The following is a 20616-nucleotide window of genomic DNA, read 5'->3' on the forward strand; positions in this document are numbered from 1 at the left end:
AGAAGTAAGAGCCCTTGCATGAACAGATATACGCACACCCATGTTCACTGCTGCACTGTTCACAATAGCGAAAAAGATTGAAGCAACCAAGGCGCCCATCAATGGATAAAAGGATAAATAAATTATGGTATATTCACAGGATGGAATTCTACGAATCGAAGAACAACGATGAATCTGTGAAACATTTCATAACATGGAGGAATCTGGAAGGCCTTATACTGAGTGAAATTAGTCAGTTGTAAGAACTCGAAAAATAGCTTAAACAGAGAAGAAAATACTCCTTTGTGGTTACGAGAGTAGGGAGGGAGAGAAGGAGAGGAATTTTCACTAATTAGATAGTAGATAAGAACTATTTTAGCTGAAGGGAAAGACAACACACTATACAGGAGAGGTCAGCACAACTGGACTAAACCAAAAGCGAAGAAGTTTCCTGAATAAAATGAACAGTTTGAAGGCCAGTGTGGCAGGGGTGGGGGTTTGGGGACCATGGTTTCCAGGGGCATCTAAGTCGACTGGCATAATAAAATCTATTAAGAAAACATTCTGTATCTTACTTTGGAGAGTGGTGCCTGGGGTCTTAAATGCTAGCAAGCGGCCATCTAAGATGCATCAATGGGTCTCAATCCACCTGAAGCAAAGGAGAATGAAGAACACCAAAGACACAAGGTAATTATGAGCCCAAGAGACCAAAAGGGCCAGATAAACCAGAAACTACATCAGCTTGAGACCAGAACAACTAGATGGTGCCCAGCTACAACCGATGACTTCCCTGACAGGGAACACAACAGAGAACCCCTGAGGGAGCAGGAGAGCAGTGGGATACAGATCTCAAATTCTCGTAAAAGGATCAGACTTAGAGGTCTGGCTGAGAGTAGAAGGACCCCAGAGGTCATGGTCCCCAGACCTTCTGTTAGCCCAAGACAGGAACCATTCCCAAAGCCAACTCTTCAGACAGGAATTGGACTGGAATATGGGAGAGAAAATGGTACTAGTGAAGAGTGAGCTTCTTGTATCAAGCAGACACATGAGACTATGTGGGCAGCTCCTGTCTGGGAGAGGAGAGGGTAGAGGGGGACAAAAATTGGCTGAATGGACACGAAAATAGAGTGGAGAGGAGTGTGCCGTCTCATTAGTGGGAGAGCAACTAGGGGCAAGGTGTAGATAAATTTTTGTACGAGAGACTGACTTGATTTGTTAGCTTTTGCTAAAAGCACAATGAAAATTTTAAAAAAAAGAAAGCGAGGTATGGCAATAGGCTTCCATAAACTTGGAAGCCTTTTGGGGCAGTTCTACTCTGTCCTATATGGTCACTGTGAGTTGGAATCAACTTGATGACAAGGAGTATCTGACAGTACAGGAGAAGCTTTCCTAACTGACCTCCACTTAATCAGCTACAGGATCAACCAATGCTCTTCTTATACTCCATAAGAAGAAACTGACAGACACCATGGATACTGAACACCATTAGCTAATAGGCTATGATCTCGTTCATCTGCACACTACTTCAGCTCATTGTGCCATATGCTTAACAAGAATGTGCTTGTTTTCATATCAGTCTATGCAAACTGTACTTAAAGTACCATATATACCAATAAAATATAAGCAGTAATTTATATGAAAGCTAAGTTGACTGCTTTAGAAAGAGTTGATGAACATACATCTCCCCACTCCCCCCAAAAAAGTCCTGTTTAATTATGTGTACATATTCACCCAAACCCACTGCCATCGAGCAGGTTCTGACCTATAGTGATCCCACAGGGTTTCGAAGGCTATAAATCTCTACAGAAGCATACTGGCATACCTTTCTCCCAAGGAGCCGCTGGTGGTTTCAAACTGCTGACTTTAGCAGTTGATCGCTTTAACCACTGCACTACTAGGGCTCTGTATGTGATATCATTTTGAGTAAGGACTCAGCATGTCCACACTAAAATCACATCTACTAAAGATTGCGAAAAAGTATTTTAAAATGTAAAAGATTCCACTTTAAAGAAATCAAAAATAGAAATCTTAAATGTATGTTATTGGTTGGTTTATACATGCATGGACACCATGAATTCAAGTTGACTCAGTGACAACTGTTTTGTCTTGTTTTTATAGAAGAAAGATCGTGGGCAACTTTAAAAATTAGAACCCAGGCTCCAGCTCCAAATAAGACCGTGGTCCTGCATCAAAGATAGGTGAAATAATTAAGACTGCTATTTTTTATTATTCCTGACTTTAACTCACTTCTTCCATTAGCCAACCAATTACTATACCCAATCATGTGGGATAAGAGGCTCCTGTTGTACTATCCCACTAAAGCAAATAGCTCAGCATGTTCACACTAAAATCCTCACATTTCATTCACATTCTGAATGAGTATCTGAAGGGTTATCCTACTTACTCTCATTTTATAGAGAACTCAAGTTAAGCATGGTTGTCTAGTTTTTTAAAAGCAGTAAAATTTAAAGTGGGCAAGAAAAGGCATATGAGCAACAAAGACTACTGACAGCAAGGGAATTTAAAAATCAATACTCAAAAAAATATGGGCTGAAAGTGATTTAAGGTAGAAACAAAAAACCTTACAAACTTAAATATCTTTTAAGGGTATTCCTAAATTATAGCAGAGTACAATATTGAAATTCACAATAATACTCTTTTATCATCAAGTAAAGGTTACATAACATTTACTGTATATTCTGCTTTTGTTTGTTTTAAGGGCAGGGAAGTATTAATACTTTAAGAATCTCTCTATATATCGTGATTACAGTAGAAAGTATTTTTGGGACTTAAAGAGTGAAGTTTTAATTATCCAGAAAATTCATTCACATAGAAAAGTTCCTTGGACACCAAAAGAAAAAAAGTTAAATATTACTATCTTCTAGTTAGGTGTTGCCCAAACTACACTGCCTTTCAAACTTCAGGTCTTCATGACCTAGCAACTGATCAAGAAATCAATTCAACAGGTTGTAACAGCAATTTTTAAAAAAAGAAACAGAAAATACAGGACAACGTTGCACAAAGTAAGGGTAAATATGTTTTGTGAAAAATGTCTTTCAGTATTTGTGTACTAGTTTTCAAAATAAAGGGTATTTCTCATTCTGGGTGCCAGTCAAAAGACAGCAATGGGCCTAAAGATACATATAACATTATGAAATATCCCAATACTAAACCTGCAATCCCATAATTTTACTTCAAAATGCGAAAGAAAGCCAGTTCTTTAGGAATCTTGGTGAATAAATTTATTTTCCCTAGTAATTTACATTAGAATATAACATATTATTGTGTTTAACACTAGTTTTGACTAACGTAGAGATTGTGTGCAAATACTGTATTTTAAACTACTTGACCTTAAAGCAAGTTTTAATAGCAATACGAAAAAAAAGTGATTTTATTTGCTTGTTTATTCTAAAAAGCAATTATTGACGCTGGTGACATTTTTTCCAAATCAAAACTTGACATTCTGTACAAGCAACCTGCTCAGTGGCAACATACCTCCCTAATACTTTAGCTACACAGCAGTAGCCTGATTTTAAACAGCCACTTAAAACTAATTTAAGCAGCCGAAAAGCAAAGACAAGAAGACAGGAAGGGACAGGAAAACTGTACAAATGGAAACAGGGAACCTCAGGTGGAGAAGGGGAGGGTGTTGACACAGTGTGGGGTTGGTAACCAATGTCACAAAACAATTCGTGCGTTAACTGTTAAATGAGAAACTAATTTGCTATGTAAACTTTCACCTAAATCACAATAAAAATAAAATAAAACAATGAAGAATGACTTTCTCCATTTCCTTCTAGTACATTTTAAGACACTATTACCAAAGGCATTTAAACTAGAAAATTTGTCTTTCTAACCCCCTTTAAAAATACATATGGGAGTTCTGGCTAAACTGGTACCATAGACAGAAGCACTACGCCGTCCCTCCACAGCAAAGAGCAGTAAAACAGAGATGAGCATCATTCCTAGAACCTGAAGTGCCAAGCAAAGAGATGAAGAACTCAGCCAAAACACTGAATGGAATAAGAAACTGACAGAGGACTGACAGCGAGGAGAGATACTTTATCAGCTAACGCAGCACAGGTTTGTCATTGTGGACTCCTGTCAGAGATCAGCTAACAGGGAGCACGAGAAAGCAGCTTCATGGAGCTCCCAGCAGGTAACCAGCAATATGCACTTTCCCACCCCCCATCTTCTTTCTGCTGCTCTACCTCTGAGATTCCTAGCTCCATCGGCTGGGAAGTGCAGTGTCCATGCAGCTTGGATTTGCCCCACCCACATCACAGGGGGTACAGGAAAGCAGCTTCATGAAGTTCCCAGCAGGAGACAGAGCACCCAGCGAGGAGCTATATACACTTCTTAACTCCCACCCTTCTTCCCCTCTCCCTTCGGCCTCCTCTGCTTCCCGCCACCGGCAGTCTCTTGGCCAGGAGGCAACTGCTTCCACCCTGGGATGCTTGGATTCGCCCTGTCCACACTGGCTGGGTCACTGAGCTGGTGTGGCTTCTTTCCATCTCTTTTGGTTTCTTCTGTGCCTCCTACCACCTTCCCCTCCTTTCTCTTGAACATCTGGCTCTGTGTGCCATCTTTGCTTCTTCTCGAAAGGCTGTGAAGCCCCGCTCAACTTGGGGATCCACTCCCCTAGCCTGTGATGTCATGCTGGTGGGATCCCTGGGACTTTTTTTTTTTTTTTGCTTGTTTTGTTTTGCTGCTTTGTTCTGTTGGTTTTCTTTCTCTTTTTGCACTTGGGATCCCCTTCTAACTGGGCTGCACTGTATGGCCTAGGAGCCACTCCCCTAATCTGTACACCCCTATAGGCAGGACTCCTGGGGCATTTCTGTTTTTTCCTTCTCTCTTTTTCCCTTTCTGTCTCTCTTAATTTCTCAGTTCTCGTCTATCTATATTTACCTTCTTTTCCAGTCTCCTGAATACCTGGTGTTGTGTGACATCTATACCCCCTCTAGCCAGGTTATACTGAGCAACCTGGGAGACTTCCCCGGTCTTCACGGCCACACTGGTGGAACCCCTGGGGGCTTTTCTTTTCTACTTTTTTTTTTTTTTCTTTTCCAAATTTTTATCTAGTTATTTTTTTCATCTTTTATTTCCCTTTTTCTTTTTTTTTTTTTTTTCCTTTTTGCTTCTCTCCATTCCTCAGGTTCTCATCTCTCCACTCCAACAGCAAGCTCCCTTTGCACTCTTTTTTTTGGGGGGAGGGGGGCGTGTATGTGTGTTTTCCTTTGTTTTTGGCTCCTGTTTCTTTCTCTTCTTTCCAATACCCATACTAGCTCCATATATCGCAACCTCCCCCCTTCTTTCCTGCCAACCTGCATTGTACACTGAACACCACCCCTCTGAGCAGCACAGGCACGGCCTACCGGAACCTGCCCGGCACTGACTCCTGGTCCACCCTGTCGACCCTAGTACATGCCACAAACAACCTAGTACAGCCCCTCCTTTTCAGTAGGACCTGCCCTGCTACACCATAGCTGAGTGACTGCCCCCAACCCCCACATTGAACAAGGAGGTGAAGAGCGTCATGACTACAGATAAACAAACAACAAAGAATGCACAGCCCGCATGCTCAACATAACCAAATAAAACAAAAAAGAAGGATGAAACAAATCCACAAACAAGAAATGAAGAAAAAAACTACTGAATGTCCCCAAGACAGCAGACAATGTCAAACCATATTTAAAAAAAAAACACGACAGGATGGTTCTAGTAGGTGTTCAAAGTAAAACAGATGACTTTCCAGTAGGAGAAAAGGAAATTCAAATCTCTACTGTTCAGTGCTATCCAAGAGTTGAAGCAAAAAGCAGACAAAAATGGGAAAAAATAGACAAATTTATGGAAAAAGCAGATAAATTCATGGAAAATACAGACCACGAAATGGAATAATTCAGGAAAATACTGCAGGAACAAAAGGTCAAAATAAATTCACAACTAGAAATCATACAAAAACAATTAGAAATCCAAAAGATAAACAACAAGATTTCAGAAATGGACACTGTCATAGAAGGACCGAGGAGTAGGTTTGAAATGATGGAAAACAGGATCAGTGAAATTGAAAACAAACACTTGGATACAACTATTTGAGGAAAAATCAGAAAAAGAGTGAGGAAACTCAGAATTACGTGGGATACAATCAAAAGCAAAAATTCTCGAGTGACTGGGGTTCCAGAACAGGGAGAGAAAACGGAAAACACAGACAAGATCATTGAGCAGTTGCTAACAGAAAACTTCCCTAATAGCATGAATGATGAAAAGCGGACCATCCAAGAAGCTCAACGAACCCCATACAGTACAGACCCCAAAAGAAAAACACCAAGGCATATCATAATCACACTCCCTAAAACCAAAGATAAAGAAAAAATCCTGTGAGGAGCTCAAGAAAAACAAAAAGTCACATACAGAGGAGAAATGGTAAGACTAGGCTCTGATTATTCGGCAGAAACCACGCAGGCAAGAAGGCAATGGGATGATATATATAAAACCTTGAAGAAAAACACTGCCAACCAAGAATAATATATCCTGCAAAACCCTCGTTCAAATATGATGGTGAAATTAGGACATTTCCAGACAAACAGAAATTAAGGGAATATGTAAAAACCAAACCAAACATCAAGAATTATTAAAGGGAGTCCTTTGGTCTAAGAACAAAGAACATCAGACCACAGCCTGAATCTAAGACGCAAGACTACTAGCCAGATACCAGTGTAGGAAATGAACTCTCAAGGACTATCCAAAACCAAAAGAACTGCAACAGAGAACCAGAGAGATTAATCTGTAAATGACAACAACATCAGAACAACAAGAGAGGAAATAAATGGTGTACGTATAGAACTTTCTAATGGAGAGGAAGGCAAGGCAATACCAAGTAATGATAGACTGGTTCAAACCTAGGAAGATAAGGGTAAATTTCAAGGTAACCACAAAGAAAGTTAACAAACCTACTCACCAAAATAAAGAAGAAAAACAAAGGCTCAATGAAAACAAAATCTACAAAAACAGAAGAAATCTACAAACAAAAGGAACTCAGCACAGTAAAGTGAGATGAACAAAGAAAACTTTAGCACCAAAAAAACAAAGCACAACAAAATGACAGCAATAAACTCACACCTATACCATATGATCCAGCAATCCCACTCCTAGGAATATATCCTAGAGAAATAAGAGTCATCACATGGACAGACACATCCACACCCATGTTCACTGCAGCACTGTTCATAATAGCAAAAAGATGGAAACAACCTAGATGCCCATCAACTGAGGAACGGATAAACAAACTGCTACATACGCACAATGGAGTATTATGCAATGATAAAGAATAACAATGAATCTGTGAAGCATCTCATAGGATGGATGAATCTGGAGGGCATTATGCTGAGTGAAATAAGTCAATTGCAAAAGGGCAAATATTGTATGAGACCGCTAGTATAAAAACTCATGAAAAGGTTTACATACAAAAAGAAATAATCTTTGATGGTTATAAGGGTAAGGAGGAGTGGAAATGGAAAAATACTTAATAGACAACAGATAAGAGGAAACTCTGGTGAAGGGTAAGAGTACACAATACAGGGGAAGCCAGCACAACTTGTACAAGGCAAGGCCATGGTAGCTCCATAGACACATCCAAACTCCCTGAGGGACCAAATTGCTGGGCTGAGGGCTGTGGGGACCATGATCTCAGGGAATATCTAGCTCATTTGGCATAACATAGTTTATAAAGAATATGTTCTACGTTCTACTTTGTTGAGTAGTGTCTGGGGTCTTAAAGGCCTGTGAGCGGCCATCTAGGATACTCCACTAGTCTCACGCCTTTGGGAGCAAGGAAGAATGAAGAAAACTAAAGATACAAGGGAAAGATTAGTCATAAGGACTAATGGACCACATCTACCTCAGTCTCCATCAGACTGAGTCCAGAGCAACAAGATGGTGCCTGGCTATCACCACTGACTACTTTGACAGGGATCACAACAGAGGGTCCTGGACAGAGCTGGAGAATAATGTATAACAAAATTCTAACTCAAAAAGAACAGACTTGCTGGCCTGACAGAGACTGGAGAAACCCTGAGAGTATAGCCTCTGAACACTCTTTCAGCTCAGTAATGAGGCCACTCCTGAGGTTTACCCTTCAGCCAAAGACTGAACAGGCCCATGGAACAAAACAAGGCTAAAGGGGCACACCAGCCTTGGGCCAGGGACTGGAAGGCAGGAGGGAACAGGAAAGCTGGTAATAGGGAATCCAGGGTTGAGAAGGGAGAGTGCTGACATCTCTTGGGGTCGTTAGCCAATGTCATGGAACGATGAGAAACTGGTTTGTTCTGTAAACCTTCATCTAAAGTACAATGAAAAAGAGAAAGGAAAAAATACATATGGAAAAGATATCCAGTTTAACACATACCTTTTTAAAAATGAGCATTTAATTCATATCAGGATAAGTTAACATTTCCAATCAAAATCTCAAATTTGGAAGGAACTCCATGTAATCTAATCTAGTCCAACCACCTATCCAAGACAAAAATCCCCTCCTTACTATGGCCCTTGAAATCCTATGTCTGTCTGCCTGCAAAGCCTCCATTCCTAACCACTGTTACATAAAAATTTTCTAACACTGGCCCTTGCCATTAGTCAAAAGATTGACAAATGAGTTTTTAATTCCTTTAAAGTCCTTGAAAAGCATGGTGTATATATTATTCTCTGAAGTCCTGAAAATATATACAGGTTTAGGAAAGAAGTGACATATTTACCTATTACTGAACCAAGAATTTCATAACCCCAACTGTCCATATATTGATATATTGAATAAGACAGTGGAGTACATGTTACAACTTTTGGAGTTTGCTTAAAGTACAAAAATCAGCTAAAGAAAGCAATAAAAATAAAGTCAAGTTTTTCTTCAATTATCAAATTTTAATTATCAAGTTTAAAAAGCTTATCAACTTCTTTAAAGTTAAAGTTAGATTTACTTTACCTAAAAATGAGTAAACGCAGCTCTAAAACGATATTAAGTATCATGGCTACAGATAAAATTTTGTTCTGGAACAACTTCGTTCATTTTGAGTTCCACCCAGAGCCTCTCTTGAAACTACTACTTTACAAGCACTTTTGAAGAACCCATCCTTCCATCCAGACCCTAACTCTCTCTTACAAATGCCCTTCTCTACCTCACCAGCTGGAATCTGTAACAAACAGATAATCACACATAATACAGAAATAGTTGATCCTGCCTCAGAATTAGGTTAACGCTTCTAAAATCAGGCACAGAAAAAAAGCCAAACCCTACTTAAATAAATCATTTACCTCGGTCTGGCTTCATTTTCACATCCAATTTCCACCCAGAGTGCTTTGAAAAATACACGTGTGGGTTGTTTCAACAGGCTCACCGCTGATTCTGTGGCTTCTGCTTTGTTTTCAAAATGCTAAAAGAGATCAAAACAAATTAGTTTGGTCCTGTGCAAACACCTGAACCTTGCAAGAAAACTACTAACAGCTAGGCCTCTTCCTGGCAGGAACTGTGGTGACAGCACTATCAGCAGGTCACGACTGAAAAAGCAAAACTGCTCCCCCCCCCACCTCCTCCGACCGAGCACCCCTCTCCCTGCCCTCTCCAGGCCAGTGTGTCCTTCTTTGACACAGAGTCTCTGAAACAAAAGCAAGATCTATTTATAACCTGGAGGTACGGGCAAGGAGGGAAAAAAGCAACACAAGCTAACTAACCCCTTCGTAAAAAGCACCCCTGGGAACAGTGGTACCTCCACAATGTCTGTTACAGAAACTCTTCGACTTCGTGGCTGGACACAGGAGACTCAAGACCCCCAGCGCCTAGCCTAGAGCTCCTCCTGCCCGCCCAGGCCTCACCTGTGTAATAACCCCTCTGGCTAGCCTTCCTGCTGGCAACCGCAGCCAAGTTTACACAATCAGAGTCATCTCCTCATGCCCAACCCCCAGCTCCAAACGAACTCTCCCTGGCTGTCCCGGGTCGCCCCCTCCCAACCCTCGCCCTACGTCGCCGGGCCTGAGGGCCAGGCGAAGAAGGTGTCTGCCTCCGCTCCGCTCCCGCCTGCCGGGTGCGGGCTCCTTCCGTCCCCGCAGCGCCCCCGGGATTTCTTTCAGCCCGAAGCACCAAGCGCCACGCCCGCTCTTCTCTCCTCGGGAGAGTTGTCTTCACGGAGCTCTTGGGATGCCTGGCTCCTCGGCCAACTGCTGACTAAATCGCTCTTCTCTCAAGCTCCGGACGCCTTCTCTAGGCACTTCTCTGGGCCGCTCGCCCAGCGGCTCACATCACACTCCCACCTCAGACCCTAGGCTCCTGGAAGCGCAAGGCCGGCGAGAGTGGAGTGCTGCACGCAGCGGCCCCCGGGGCTGCGTTAAAAAACCATGGGAGTCCGAGATGGCAAGCCAGACACGGCTCCCCGGTGCCACTGTGGCCATCCACCCCCACCTCAGCCGCCGCCTGGCTCCACTCCCTGCGCTCAGACCCTCTCCCTGCCTGGCTCCCACCCGAGCCCGGGCTTCGCTCGCCCGTCACCCCGGCCAACCCGCCTGCCCCACGCCTCTGCCGGCTGCTTGCCCGCCCGCTGTCTCTAGCTCGGGCGCCCCAGCTCCCGTTCCCCCTCGCTCGCCCAGTTCTTTCTCTGCTGTTTGCCCTGTCAAAACACTGCCCAGGTCACGTGTCCCAACAGCAGCCAACCCACTGCTCGTCACTTCCTCCCAGGCAGCCGCTGAGGTCCGAGGCCTGGTTGTTATGGCAACGCCTCCGCGCGTGCCCAGGGCTCTAGCTCTGGCCCGGGTTCGGTGCAGGTGCCTGGCTAGCGTGAGGGCGCTAAGGATGGTGGCTGGGAGGGGCCAGCGTGTGGCAGCGGGGGGAGGGGGGGCCGGAAGCGCTTCCTCCTTGCTCACCTCCTGCAGGTGCTGGGAGCCAGCTGCAGCAAACGTCTGGGACCAGGAATCTGAACCGTGCTGTTAGAGCACAGGGTAACTGGAGAGATGTCATTGAAGGGCCTGCCCCAGACTAGGCGGATAATTATAGTTTTCTCCTCCACGCGAGATGCTGGCGCAGAGTTGTGAACCAGCCCTGTGTGGATTGCGGCACACATTGGAATCTGCGTTTAACGTGGCCAGGACAGGACTGAGGGTAGTCATGCGGGTCAGGGAGTGGGGAGTTTAAAAAACCCTCACCCTAGATTTACCCAAACTAGTAATTTTGTCAGGATTCGGAACCCAAGCTTCTGAGGCACTAGCTGTGCTTAAAAATAATTTTTATAACTTCTAAAACACTGACTCATGGCAGGAAGACACTTGCGACACACCGTGTTATTGTTGGAGAACTGTAATTTTGTTGTGCTATAACAATGTGACATGATGACATTTCATATTGTGATGCTGTGCCATCCCTTAAACACAAACAGATGACAAGGATCTGCTGTAGTTTAAAAAAGCAATCATAAAAAGGACTGAAGCTATTACCTACTCAGTTTACAGACGAATTTATGTGGAGCTGTGAGCCCAAAAGGAAACAAGAAGTAAAATTTGCAATGCTCTTTGGTTTCGTTAAAAAAGACTATTTTGTAGAAATAATTTTGCATGCAAGAGTCACAACAGAAAAGTACTAGGGTGGATGGAAAGGGGATATTTTACTTTACTCTGTACTTTTCTGTATTTTCCAATGAGTATGTATTACTTTTAAATCAGAAAAGTTGTTTTTGTAACATACAAGAATGACAAAGCATTTTTTTGGCTTCGGATCTATCACTAAAACCAAAACTCTTCCTGTCAAGTCTATGCGGACTCATAGTGACCGTAGAAGACAGTATAACTGCCCCATAGCGTTTCCAAGACTGTAATCTTTACAAAGCAGACCCCACATCTTTCTCTCACAGGGAGGCTTGAGGGTTCTAACTGCCAACCTTTTGGTTAGCAGCCAAAGGTCCGCAGCCAAGTGCTTTAACCACTGCACCACCAGGGCTCCTCCAGATCTATCACAAATACAGAAAATTTCTATTATAAAAATAGTAATATTTTCTAGATACTTACATCTGTACAGTAAAATCATATGCACAGCTATAATTATTAACCATAACTCCAAGATTGTATCTAATCAGAAAAGGGCAGAACATTTCAGGAGGGTAACATTTCATTTTTCCTGAAGTGTTCTGGCATCATGAAACTTCTCACTAATGGCAGCAGTTCCTTAATCTTTATAATGGCTAGAACCCTTACGCTCTCAGTGGATTCTATTTTGATATTTTTGAGTACTGTATTATGTAGTTTCTTTTGTGAACTCAAGTTTTACTTGTTCTACAATCACTTCTCAATTAACCTTGGTAATGCGAGACAGAACAGTTACAGATAATACAAAATCCTAAATTTAACACAACAGCTGGGACCAGATAACAGCTATTGTAAAAGGCTTACTTGGGTAAACAGGCAGGAAGATCTGTGATTCAGCTCTTCTTCCTCCGCCTAATTTGCAAGAGGTATAAAGAGCAGAAACTGAAAGTATAGTTAATCTAGGACACGAACCATGGACTGACAGAAGAAGGAACAAGTTTGTTTTGGAAGAAGTACAGCCAGAGTGCTCCTTGTAAGTGAGGATGGTGAGACTGTCTCACATACTTTGGATGTGTATCAGGCAGTTCCAATCCCTGGAGAAGGACATCATGCTTGGTAAAGCAGAAGGTCTGGGGAAAAGAGTAAGCCCCCCAACAGGATGGGTTCACACAGTGGCTGCAACAGTGGACTCAAACAGCAAGGATTTTGAGGATGATGCAGTACCACGCGGCGTTTCATTCTGTTATACACAGGGTTGCTGTGAGTTGGAATGGACTCGACAACACCTAACAGCAACAGGATACAAACTACAGAATTCTTTCTTAAATTAAAAAAAGAAAAGAAAAATGTACTGTTTTAACAGTGGGTGGATAAATAATGATGTCTGAACATTTGTTAGACCAATCTGGAAATTTCAAACAATCTTAAAAATCCGTCTGAAAATTTGAGATCCTCATGGCAGTTGGAAAAAAAATATTTAGAAAGTGGTATAATTCTGACTCACTCATTCATTATTCAAGTCATTGTTTCATCCACTCAACACACGTTTATTGCTCACTTAATATCTCCTAGGCACCTGCTAGTGTCCGAGGTTACAAAGGTCACCAAAAAGAGACAGGGATACTACTCTCATGGAGCTTGAAGTACTGACTACTATAGGTGCAGGGCCTTGGTGAAGTCACATTCCACAGCCTGAGTTTCACCTATAAAAGTGAAAATGGATTCTGACAATAAATAATTTCCCTTCCAGTTCTAAAGCAATCCTATAATTGTATAAAACATGGCTACAATGATTGAAAATAAGGACCTAAAATGACAACTCACTCTAAATGTTGATTCAAATGTCAAGGCACCCAAGCAGAACAAATCTCTCTACTTCCTATTTGGTGAGGGGTGAGGGATGAGGGTGGGTGAAGCAATGAAATCAACTTAACGGACAGGAACCTCAAGCTCTTTGCATCCCGTTTGCACTTCATTTTGCTTTCCCCCAGAGTTCCAAAGCCAGATGAGTAATTAATTCCAAAAAATTTAACTATCTTTAGCAAGGGAGTAATTTTCTGAACCTTACAGGTTTTAATGAAATGGGCTATTAGTGTTATTGGTAGATGTTGTTGGGTAGCTTCTGACTCATAGCAACCTCATGTACAACAGAAGGAAACACTGCCTGGTCCTGTGCCATCCTCATAATTGTTGTTATGCTTGAGCCCATTGTTGCAGCCACTGTGTCAATCCATTTCCTCAAGGGTCTTCCTCTTTTTCGATGACCTTCTACTTTACCAAGCTTGATGTCTTTCTCCAGGGGCTGGTCCCTCCTGATAATATGTTCGAAGTACTTGAGACAAAGTCTGCCATCCTCACTTCTAAGGACCATTCTGGCTGTATTTCTTCTAAGACAGATTTGTTCATTCTTCTGGCAGTCCAGCATATATTCAGTATTCTTTGCCAATACCATAATTCAAAGGCATCAGTTCTTCTTTGGTCTTCCTTATTCACTATCCACCTTTCACATGCATATGAGGTGATTGAAAATACCATGGCTTGGGTCAAGTGTATTTTACTCCTCAAAGTGACATCTTGGTATTTAACACTTTAAAGAGGTCTTTTGCAGCAGATTTACCCAATGCAATATGTTGTTTGATTTCTTGACTGATGTTTTCATGGGCATTGATTGTAGATCCAAGTAAAATGAAATCAAAGAAATTCTTGACAACTCTAATCTTTTCTCCATTCATTATGATGTTGCTTATTAGTCCAGTTATGAGGATTTTTGTTTTATGTTGAGGTGCAATCCACAATGAATGATGCAGCCTTTGCTTTTCATAAGTAAGTGCTTCAAGTCCTCTTCACTTTCAGCAAGCAAGGTTGTGTCATCTGTATAATGCAGGTTGTTAATGAGTCTTCCTCCAAACCTGCTGACATTCTTCTTCACATAGTCCGGCTTCTCGGGTTGTTTGCTCAGCATACAGACTGAATAAGTATGTGAAAGGATACAACCTGACCCACCCCTTTCCTGACTTTAAACCACAAAGTATTCCCTTGTTCTGTCTGAATGACTGCCACTTGGTGTATATCCAGGTTCTGCATAAGCACAATTAAGTGTTCTGGAATTCTCATTCTTTGAAATGTTATCCATAATTTGTTATGATCCACACAGTCAAATGCCTTTATATAGTTGATAAAAGACAGGTAAGCATCTTTCTGGTATTTTCTGCTTTCAGCCAAGACCCATCTGACATCTGCAATGATAGCCTTTGTTCAACATCCTCTTCTGAATCCAGCTTGAATTTCTGGTAGTTCCCTGTTGCTACATGTACTGCTACAACAAATTTTACTTGCCTATGACATTTTTTTTTATGACATTAATAATATTGTTCTATAATTTCCATATTCTGTTAGATCACCTTTCTTTGGAATGAGTACAAATATGATCTTTTTCAGTCAGTAGGTCAGGCAACTGTCTTCCAAATCTCTAGGCATAGATGAGCGAGCATTTCTAGCACTTGCGTCCACTGGCTGAAACATCTCAATTGGTATTCTGTCAACTCCTGGAGCCTTGTTTTTAACCAATGCCTTCAGTGCAACTTCGACTTCTTCCTTCAATACCATCAATTCTTGATCATATGTTACCTCCGGAATGACTGAATATTGATTAATTCTTTTTGATACAGTGACTGTGTGTATTCCTTCCATCTTCTTTTGATGCTTTCTGCATTATCCAGTATTTTCCTCATAGGATCCTTCAATATTGCAACTCGAGGTTTGAATTTTTTCTTCAGTTCAGCTTGAGAAATGATGAATAAAGGAGATGGAAGAATTGGTGCCTTTGAATTATGGTGTTGGCAAAGAATATTGAACATACCATGGACTGCCAGAGGAACAAACACATCTGTTTTGGAAGAAATACAGCCAGAATGCTCCTTTGGAAGCAAGGATGGCAAAATTTTGTCTCACATACTTTGGACATGTTATAGGAGGGACTAGTCCCTAGAGAAGGATATCATGCTTTGTAGAGTACAGGGTCAGTGAAAAAGAGGAAGACCCTCAATGAGATGGATTAACACAGTGGCTGTATCAGTTGGCTCAAGCAAACAATGACCATGAGGATGGCACAGGACTGGACAGTGTTTCTTTCTGTTGTACATAGGGTTGCTATCAGTCAGAATGGACTTGATTTTTTTAACAACTAACAAAAATTAAATACTTATGCTCAGCAAAGGACTTCTCCAAAAGGGTAAAAAGAGAGAACCTACGAATTGGTTAAAAAGAAAAATTGGCTATGATATATGTGATAAGGTTCTAATCTCTAAAATTTATACAAAACTTCAACAGCTTAAGAAAAAAAAAAGACAATCCAATTAAAAAATGTGCAAAGGATGTGAACAGACATTTTACTAAAGAAGACATTCAGGCAGCGAACAGTTGTTTGAAGAAATGCTCACGATCAATAGCAATTAAAGAGATGTAAATCAAAACTACAATAAGATACCAACTCACCCTGAAATTACTGGCACAAATCATAAAAACAGAGAATTAACAAATGTTGGTGAGGCTGTGGGGAGATTCACTGCTAGTGAGAAAGGAAAATGGAACAACCACTATAGAAAGTGGAATGGAACTTCTTTAAAAAGCTGGAAATAGAAAGACCATATGATCCAGCAATCCCACTACATATATACCCTAAAGAAGTAGGAGCTGTGAAAAATAGACATATGCACACTCATGTTCATTGCAGCATTATTCACAACAGCAAAAAGATGGAAACGACCTAAGTGCCCATCCACAGATAAATATAAACAAACTATAGTACGTACACACAATGGAATACTATAAAATGATAAAGAATAACAATGAATCTGCAAAACATCTCACAACATGGATGAATCTGGAGGAAATTACGCTGAGTGAAATAAGTCAATGGCAAAAGGACACGTATGAGACTTCTATTATGAAGTAACAACAAAAGGTTTACACATGGGAAAAAAAAGTTCTGTGATGATTACTGGGCATAGGAGGGGCAGAGAGGGTAAATTACCAAAGAGATAGTAGACCAAACCAAAAAACCAAACCCAGTGCTGTTGAGTGGATTCTGACTCATAGCGACACTACAGCGACCCTATACAGATAGTAGACACATGTTAATAATGGTGAAGGGAAAGGCAATATACAATATGGGAAAGGTCGGCACAACATGGCACGTGAGGACATGGAGAAGAATGCAGGAATAAAGGACAACTATGGTAACTATTACAGCATAAATAGACAATCCTAAAACAATAGTTTTACAAATGATAGTTTACGAATGGGTATGTAGATAGACAGATGTGCCAAGAGGTGAGAGAAGGTCCAAGAAAGCACACCAACTGGCAGATACAGGTTCGGTGGTGGCAATTTCTAAACATATGACTGTAGGTGCTCCTTATATATTAATATAGACAATAGAGCACACAAGTGGCACAGTCAGAGAAATCTCTTAGACGTAACTAAATACCACATGGGATGAACTTCCCCAGGTAAAGACAAAGGACCAAAGACTTGGGGGGTATCTGTGTCAATTGGTACAACATTGTTCTTAAAGACATTGTACATCCAACTTTGGTGAGGAGTGTCTAGGTCTTAAAAGCTTGCAAATGGCCATATAAGATACAACCATTGGTCTTTTCCAGTCTGGAACAAAAGAGAGTGAAAAAACCAAAGACTCAAGGGAGGAATTAGTCCAAAGGACTAATAGACCATGTAAGCCATAGCCTACATGACCCTACTACCAGAAAAACTAGATGGTGCCTGGGTACTACTAGCAACTGCTCTGACTGGGATTACAACAGAGGATCTTTGACAGAGTGGGAGAGAAATGTAGAACAAAAGATCAAATTCACAAAAAAGACCAGACTTATGGGTCTGACAAAGAATGGAGGAACCCCTGAGACTATAGCTGTAAGACACCCTTCTGACCTGGAACTGAAGCTGTTTCCCAGAGACCACCTTCTAGCCAAACAATAGACAAGCCCATAAAATAAACAATTTAACACCCGAGAGGAACGTGCTCCTTAATCAAGCAATAATAAGAGATCAAAAGGGCAATATTTGCCCCAAAGCAAAGATGAGAAGGTAGAAAATAAGGAAATGGAGAACCTAGGACAAAAACAGGAGAGTGCTGACACATTGTATGGAATGAAGCCAAGGCCATGAAACACCTTGTACAAACTATGGAATAGGAATCTAATTTGCTCTGTAAGCTTTCACCTAAAGCACACATGTACACACACACACAAAAGATTTACAGCCTGGGCAGGGCCAAGATGGTGGAGTAGTCAGATGCTTCCGGTGATCCCTCTTACGACAAAGACCAAAAAATACAAGTGAAACAATTATATTTATGGCAAGTTTAGAAGCCCTGAACATCAAAGGAAAAGTTAAAAAATGGACTAAGCAGCAGGGGGAGGAAGAGACAGTTCAGAAGCAGAGAGTACTTGCCGGACCTGAATCACCGGGAACCCTCAGGCACCATTCCCGGGAGCAGCTGTAGCCGGGTGGTGGTAGTGTTTGGCTGCGGTTCCCTCAGGGAGAAACAGCCAGCTACACGCACAGCCTATTCACGTCTCACGAACCAGAGAAGAATGGCACTCTCGGCAAAAGCTAAGTATTTGTGTGTATTTTACCATGCCCCCAGCCTCCAAGCCGCCTTCAGTGGCTGATGATTTCCCTGGGCCTAAGATAGGTCTTGCTGAGTGTCCCGAGCCATTCTCCTGGTTTTGGAGAAGGAATAAATTCACAACTGGGGGAAAAGATAATCTGCCACCTCCACTAACCTGGGGAGCTCAGGACAGAAGCAGCTCCTGTCCTGGCATAAATGGTCCATTGACTTTGAATACCTTTCCCCCCATGTGAACCTGTGTAGGCCTATTTCAGGGGAATAGGCCCTTACTGGTAGACTGCAACTGTTTCAGCTGTGCAGTGAAGAGGTGGGTGTTTGATGTTTGACACCACTTTGCCTATTAAACAGAGTCCTCCCCTACCAACATCACAGGTCTAAGGACTGGTGGTTCCACTCAGTTCACCCAGCCACCCATGACAGGAGTCCAAGGATAACTGGTACTTCCCAATCCTTACAACCAAAAGCATCAGGTGACCATGGTCTATCTGCAGAACCCACCCACCTGTGCACTCTAGGGAACAGGTACATGCTTTCCTCACAGACACTCAGACAGTTCTCAGCACCCTGCCCTGTCCAGAGCATGACCCCTGCTGCAACCAGATACCGGTACCTACTCTAATCACCCCTGCCCCTTTAAGAATGTAGGACAGAGCCTGTACCACACACTTGATGGCCAATTGCCTGTACACCTAAGCTGAATCCATACAAGAAAAGCGAATGGACTCCTAGGCTGATATACTTGATAACAGCTCTAGCACCTAGTGACAGGACCTTAGAGCTTCAAAGGCAAAAATAATCAGGCTAGCTCACTCAAGCAACCCATTTGGGCATATCAAAACAAAACAAAGCAAGAAGCTAGGATACAGTAAGCAAACATAAAATAAACTACAACAAATTATAGATGGCTCAGAGACAACAGTCAATACAAATCAAATAAAGAAGCAGACCATGGTCACTTCAATACGCTCTTAAAACAAAGAATCAAGGAATCTTCTGGATGAACGTGCCTTCTGGGAATTAGCAGATGCAGATTACAAAAGATTAATGTAGAGAATTCTTAAGACATCAGGAACATGAACAGGAAAGAGATCAGGCAATATGCATAACAAGCCAAGGAACACACAGATAAAGCAGTTGAAGAAATTGAAAAGGTTTTTCAAGAACATAAGGAAGAATTTAATAAGCCATAAACCAAAAAACCAAACCTAGTGCCGTTGAGTCGATTCTGACTCATAGCAACCCTATAGGACAGAGTAGAACTGCCCCATACAGTTTCCGAGGAGCACCTGGCAGATTTGAACTGCCAGCCCTTTGGTTAGCAGCCATAGCACTTAACCACTAAGCCACCAGGGTTTCCTAAGAATCCATAGAGAAACAGAAATAAGAAATTCAGAAGATTAACAATAAAATTACAGAATTAGACAACTCAATAGAAAGTCAGAGGAGCAGAACTGTGGAACTGGAAGCCAAAATTAGTGAGACTAAAGATAAAACACTTGGCACCAATGTATTTCGAAGAAAAATCAGATAACAGTATCTTAAAAAAAGAAACCCTAAGAATCATGTGGAACTCTATCAAAAGAAATAACCTACAAGTGATTGGAGTACCAGAACAGGGAGGGGTAACAGAAAATACAGCGAAAATTGTTGAGGATTTTTTGGCAGAATACTTCCCTGATACCATGAAAGCTGAGACGATATCTATCCAAGATGCTCGTTGAATTCCATAAAAGGTAGATCTCAAAAGAAAGTCACCAAGGCATACTATAATCAAACTTGCCAAAACTGAACATAAGGAGAGAATTTTAAGAGCAACTAAGGATAAACGAACGAAAAGTCACTTACAAAGGAGAGTCAATAAGAATAAGCTTGGACTACTCAGCAGAAGCCATGCAGGCAAGAAGGCAATGAGATGACTTATAAAAAGCAGACAAACAGAAGTTTAGGGTATTCGTAAAAACCAAACCAAACCTACAAGAAATACTAAAGGGAGTTCTCTGGTTAGAAGATCAATAATATCAGATATCAACCCAAGACTAGAACACAGGACAGAGCAATCATATGCAGCCTAGACAGGGAAATCACAAAAATAAATCAAGATTAAAAAAAGCTCTAAAGAAGGAAACAACGATGTCGTTATGTAAAAGAAGACAACATTAAAACAATAAAGAGGACCCAAGAAATGTAGTCATAGATGTTTCATATGGAGAGGAAGACAAGGCATTATAAAGAAATAAAAGGTAGGTTTAAACTTAGAAAAATAGGGGTGAATATTAGGATAACCACAAAGGAGACTAACAATTCTACTCATTAAAATAAAATACAAGAAAAAAATAGACTCGGCAGAAACAAAATCAACAACAACGAATAAGAGGAAAAGACAATATATAAAGATAAACTACTCAGCACAAAAAATTAAATGGGAAAAAAAA

General features: G+C 41.4%; 1 protein-coding gene across 11 annotated transcripts in view; it reads right to left on the minus strand.

The window, feature by feature from the left end:
- ATOSA (atos homolog A) overlaps window positions 1–11188 on the minus strand; it is a 156367-nt gene extending 145179 nt beyond the window's left edge. For 2 of the 11 annotated variants that reach the window (XM_064295245.1, XM_064295244.1), the window contains exons 1-2: window positions 10677–10788; window positions 9283–9401 (exon numbers count right to left, since the gene is read on the minus strand). Coding sequence is in view for 1 of the 11 variants with exons in the window: in XM_064295243.1 (XP_064151313.1) it covers window positions 9283–9298 (16 nt within the window). In the remaining 10 variants the exon portion in view is untranslated. Of the gene's footprint in view, window positions 1–9282; window positions 9402–9734; window positions 9962–10676; window positions 10789–10881 lie in introns of those variants that run through there. The other 9 variants (XM_064295241.1, XM_064295248.1, XM_064295249.1 and 6 more) reach the window with 7 other exon arrangements.
- Window positions 11189–20616: the final 9428 nt, after the last annotated feature.

Source organism: Loxodonta africana, chromosome 12 (genome assembly GCF_030014295.1).
Source record: "Loxodonta africana isolate mLoxAfr1 chromosome 12, mLoxAfr1.hap2, whole genome shotgun sequence".
Lineage (NCBI taxonomy): Eukaryota > Metazoa > Chordata > Mammalia > Proboscidea > Elephantidae > Loxodonta > Loxodonta africana.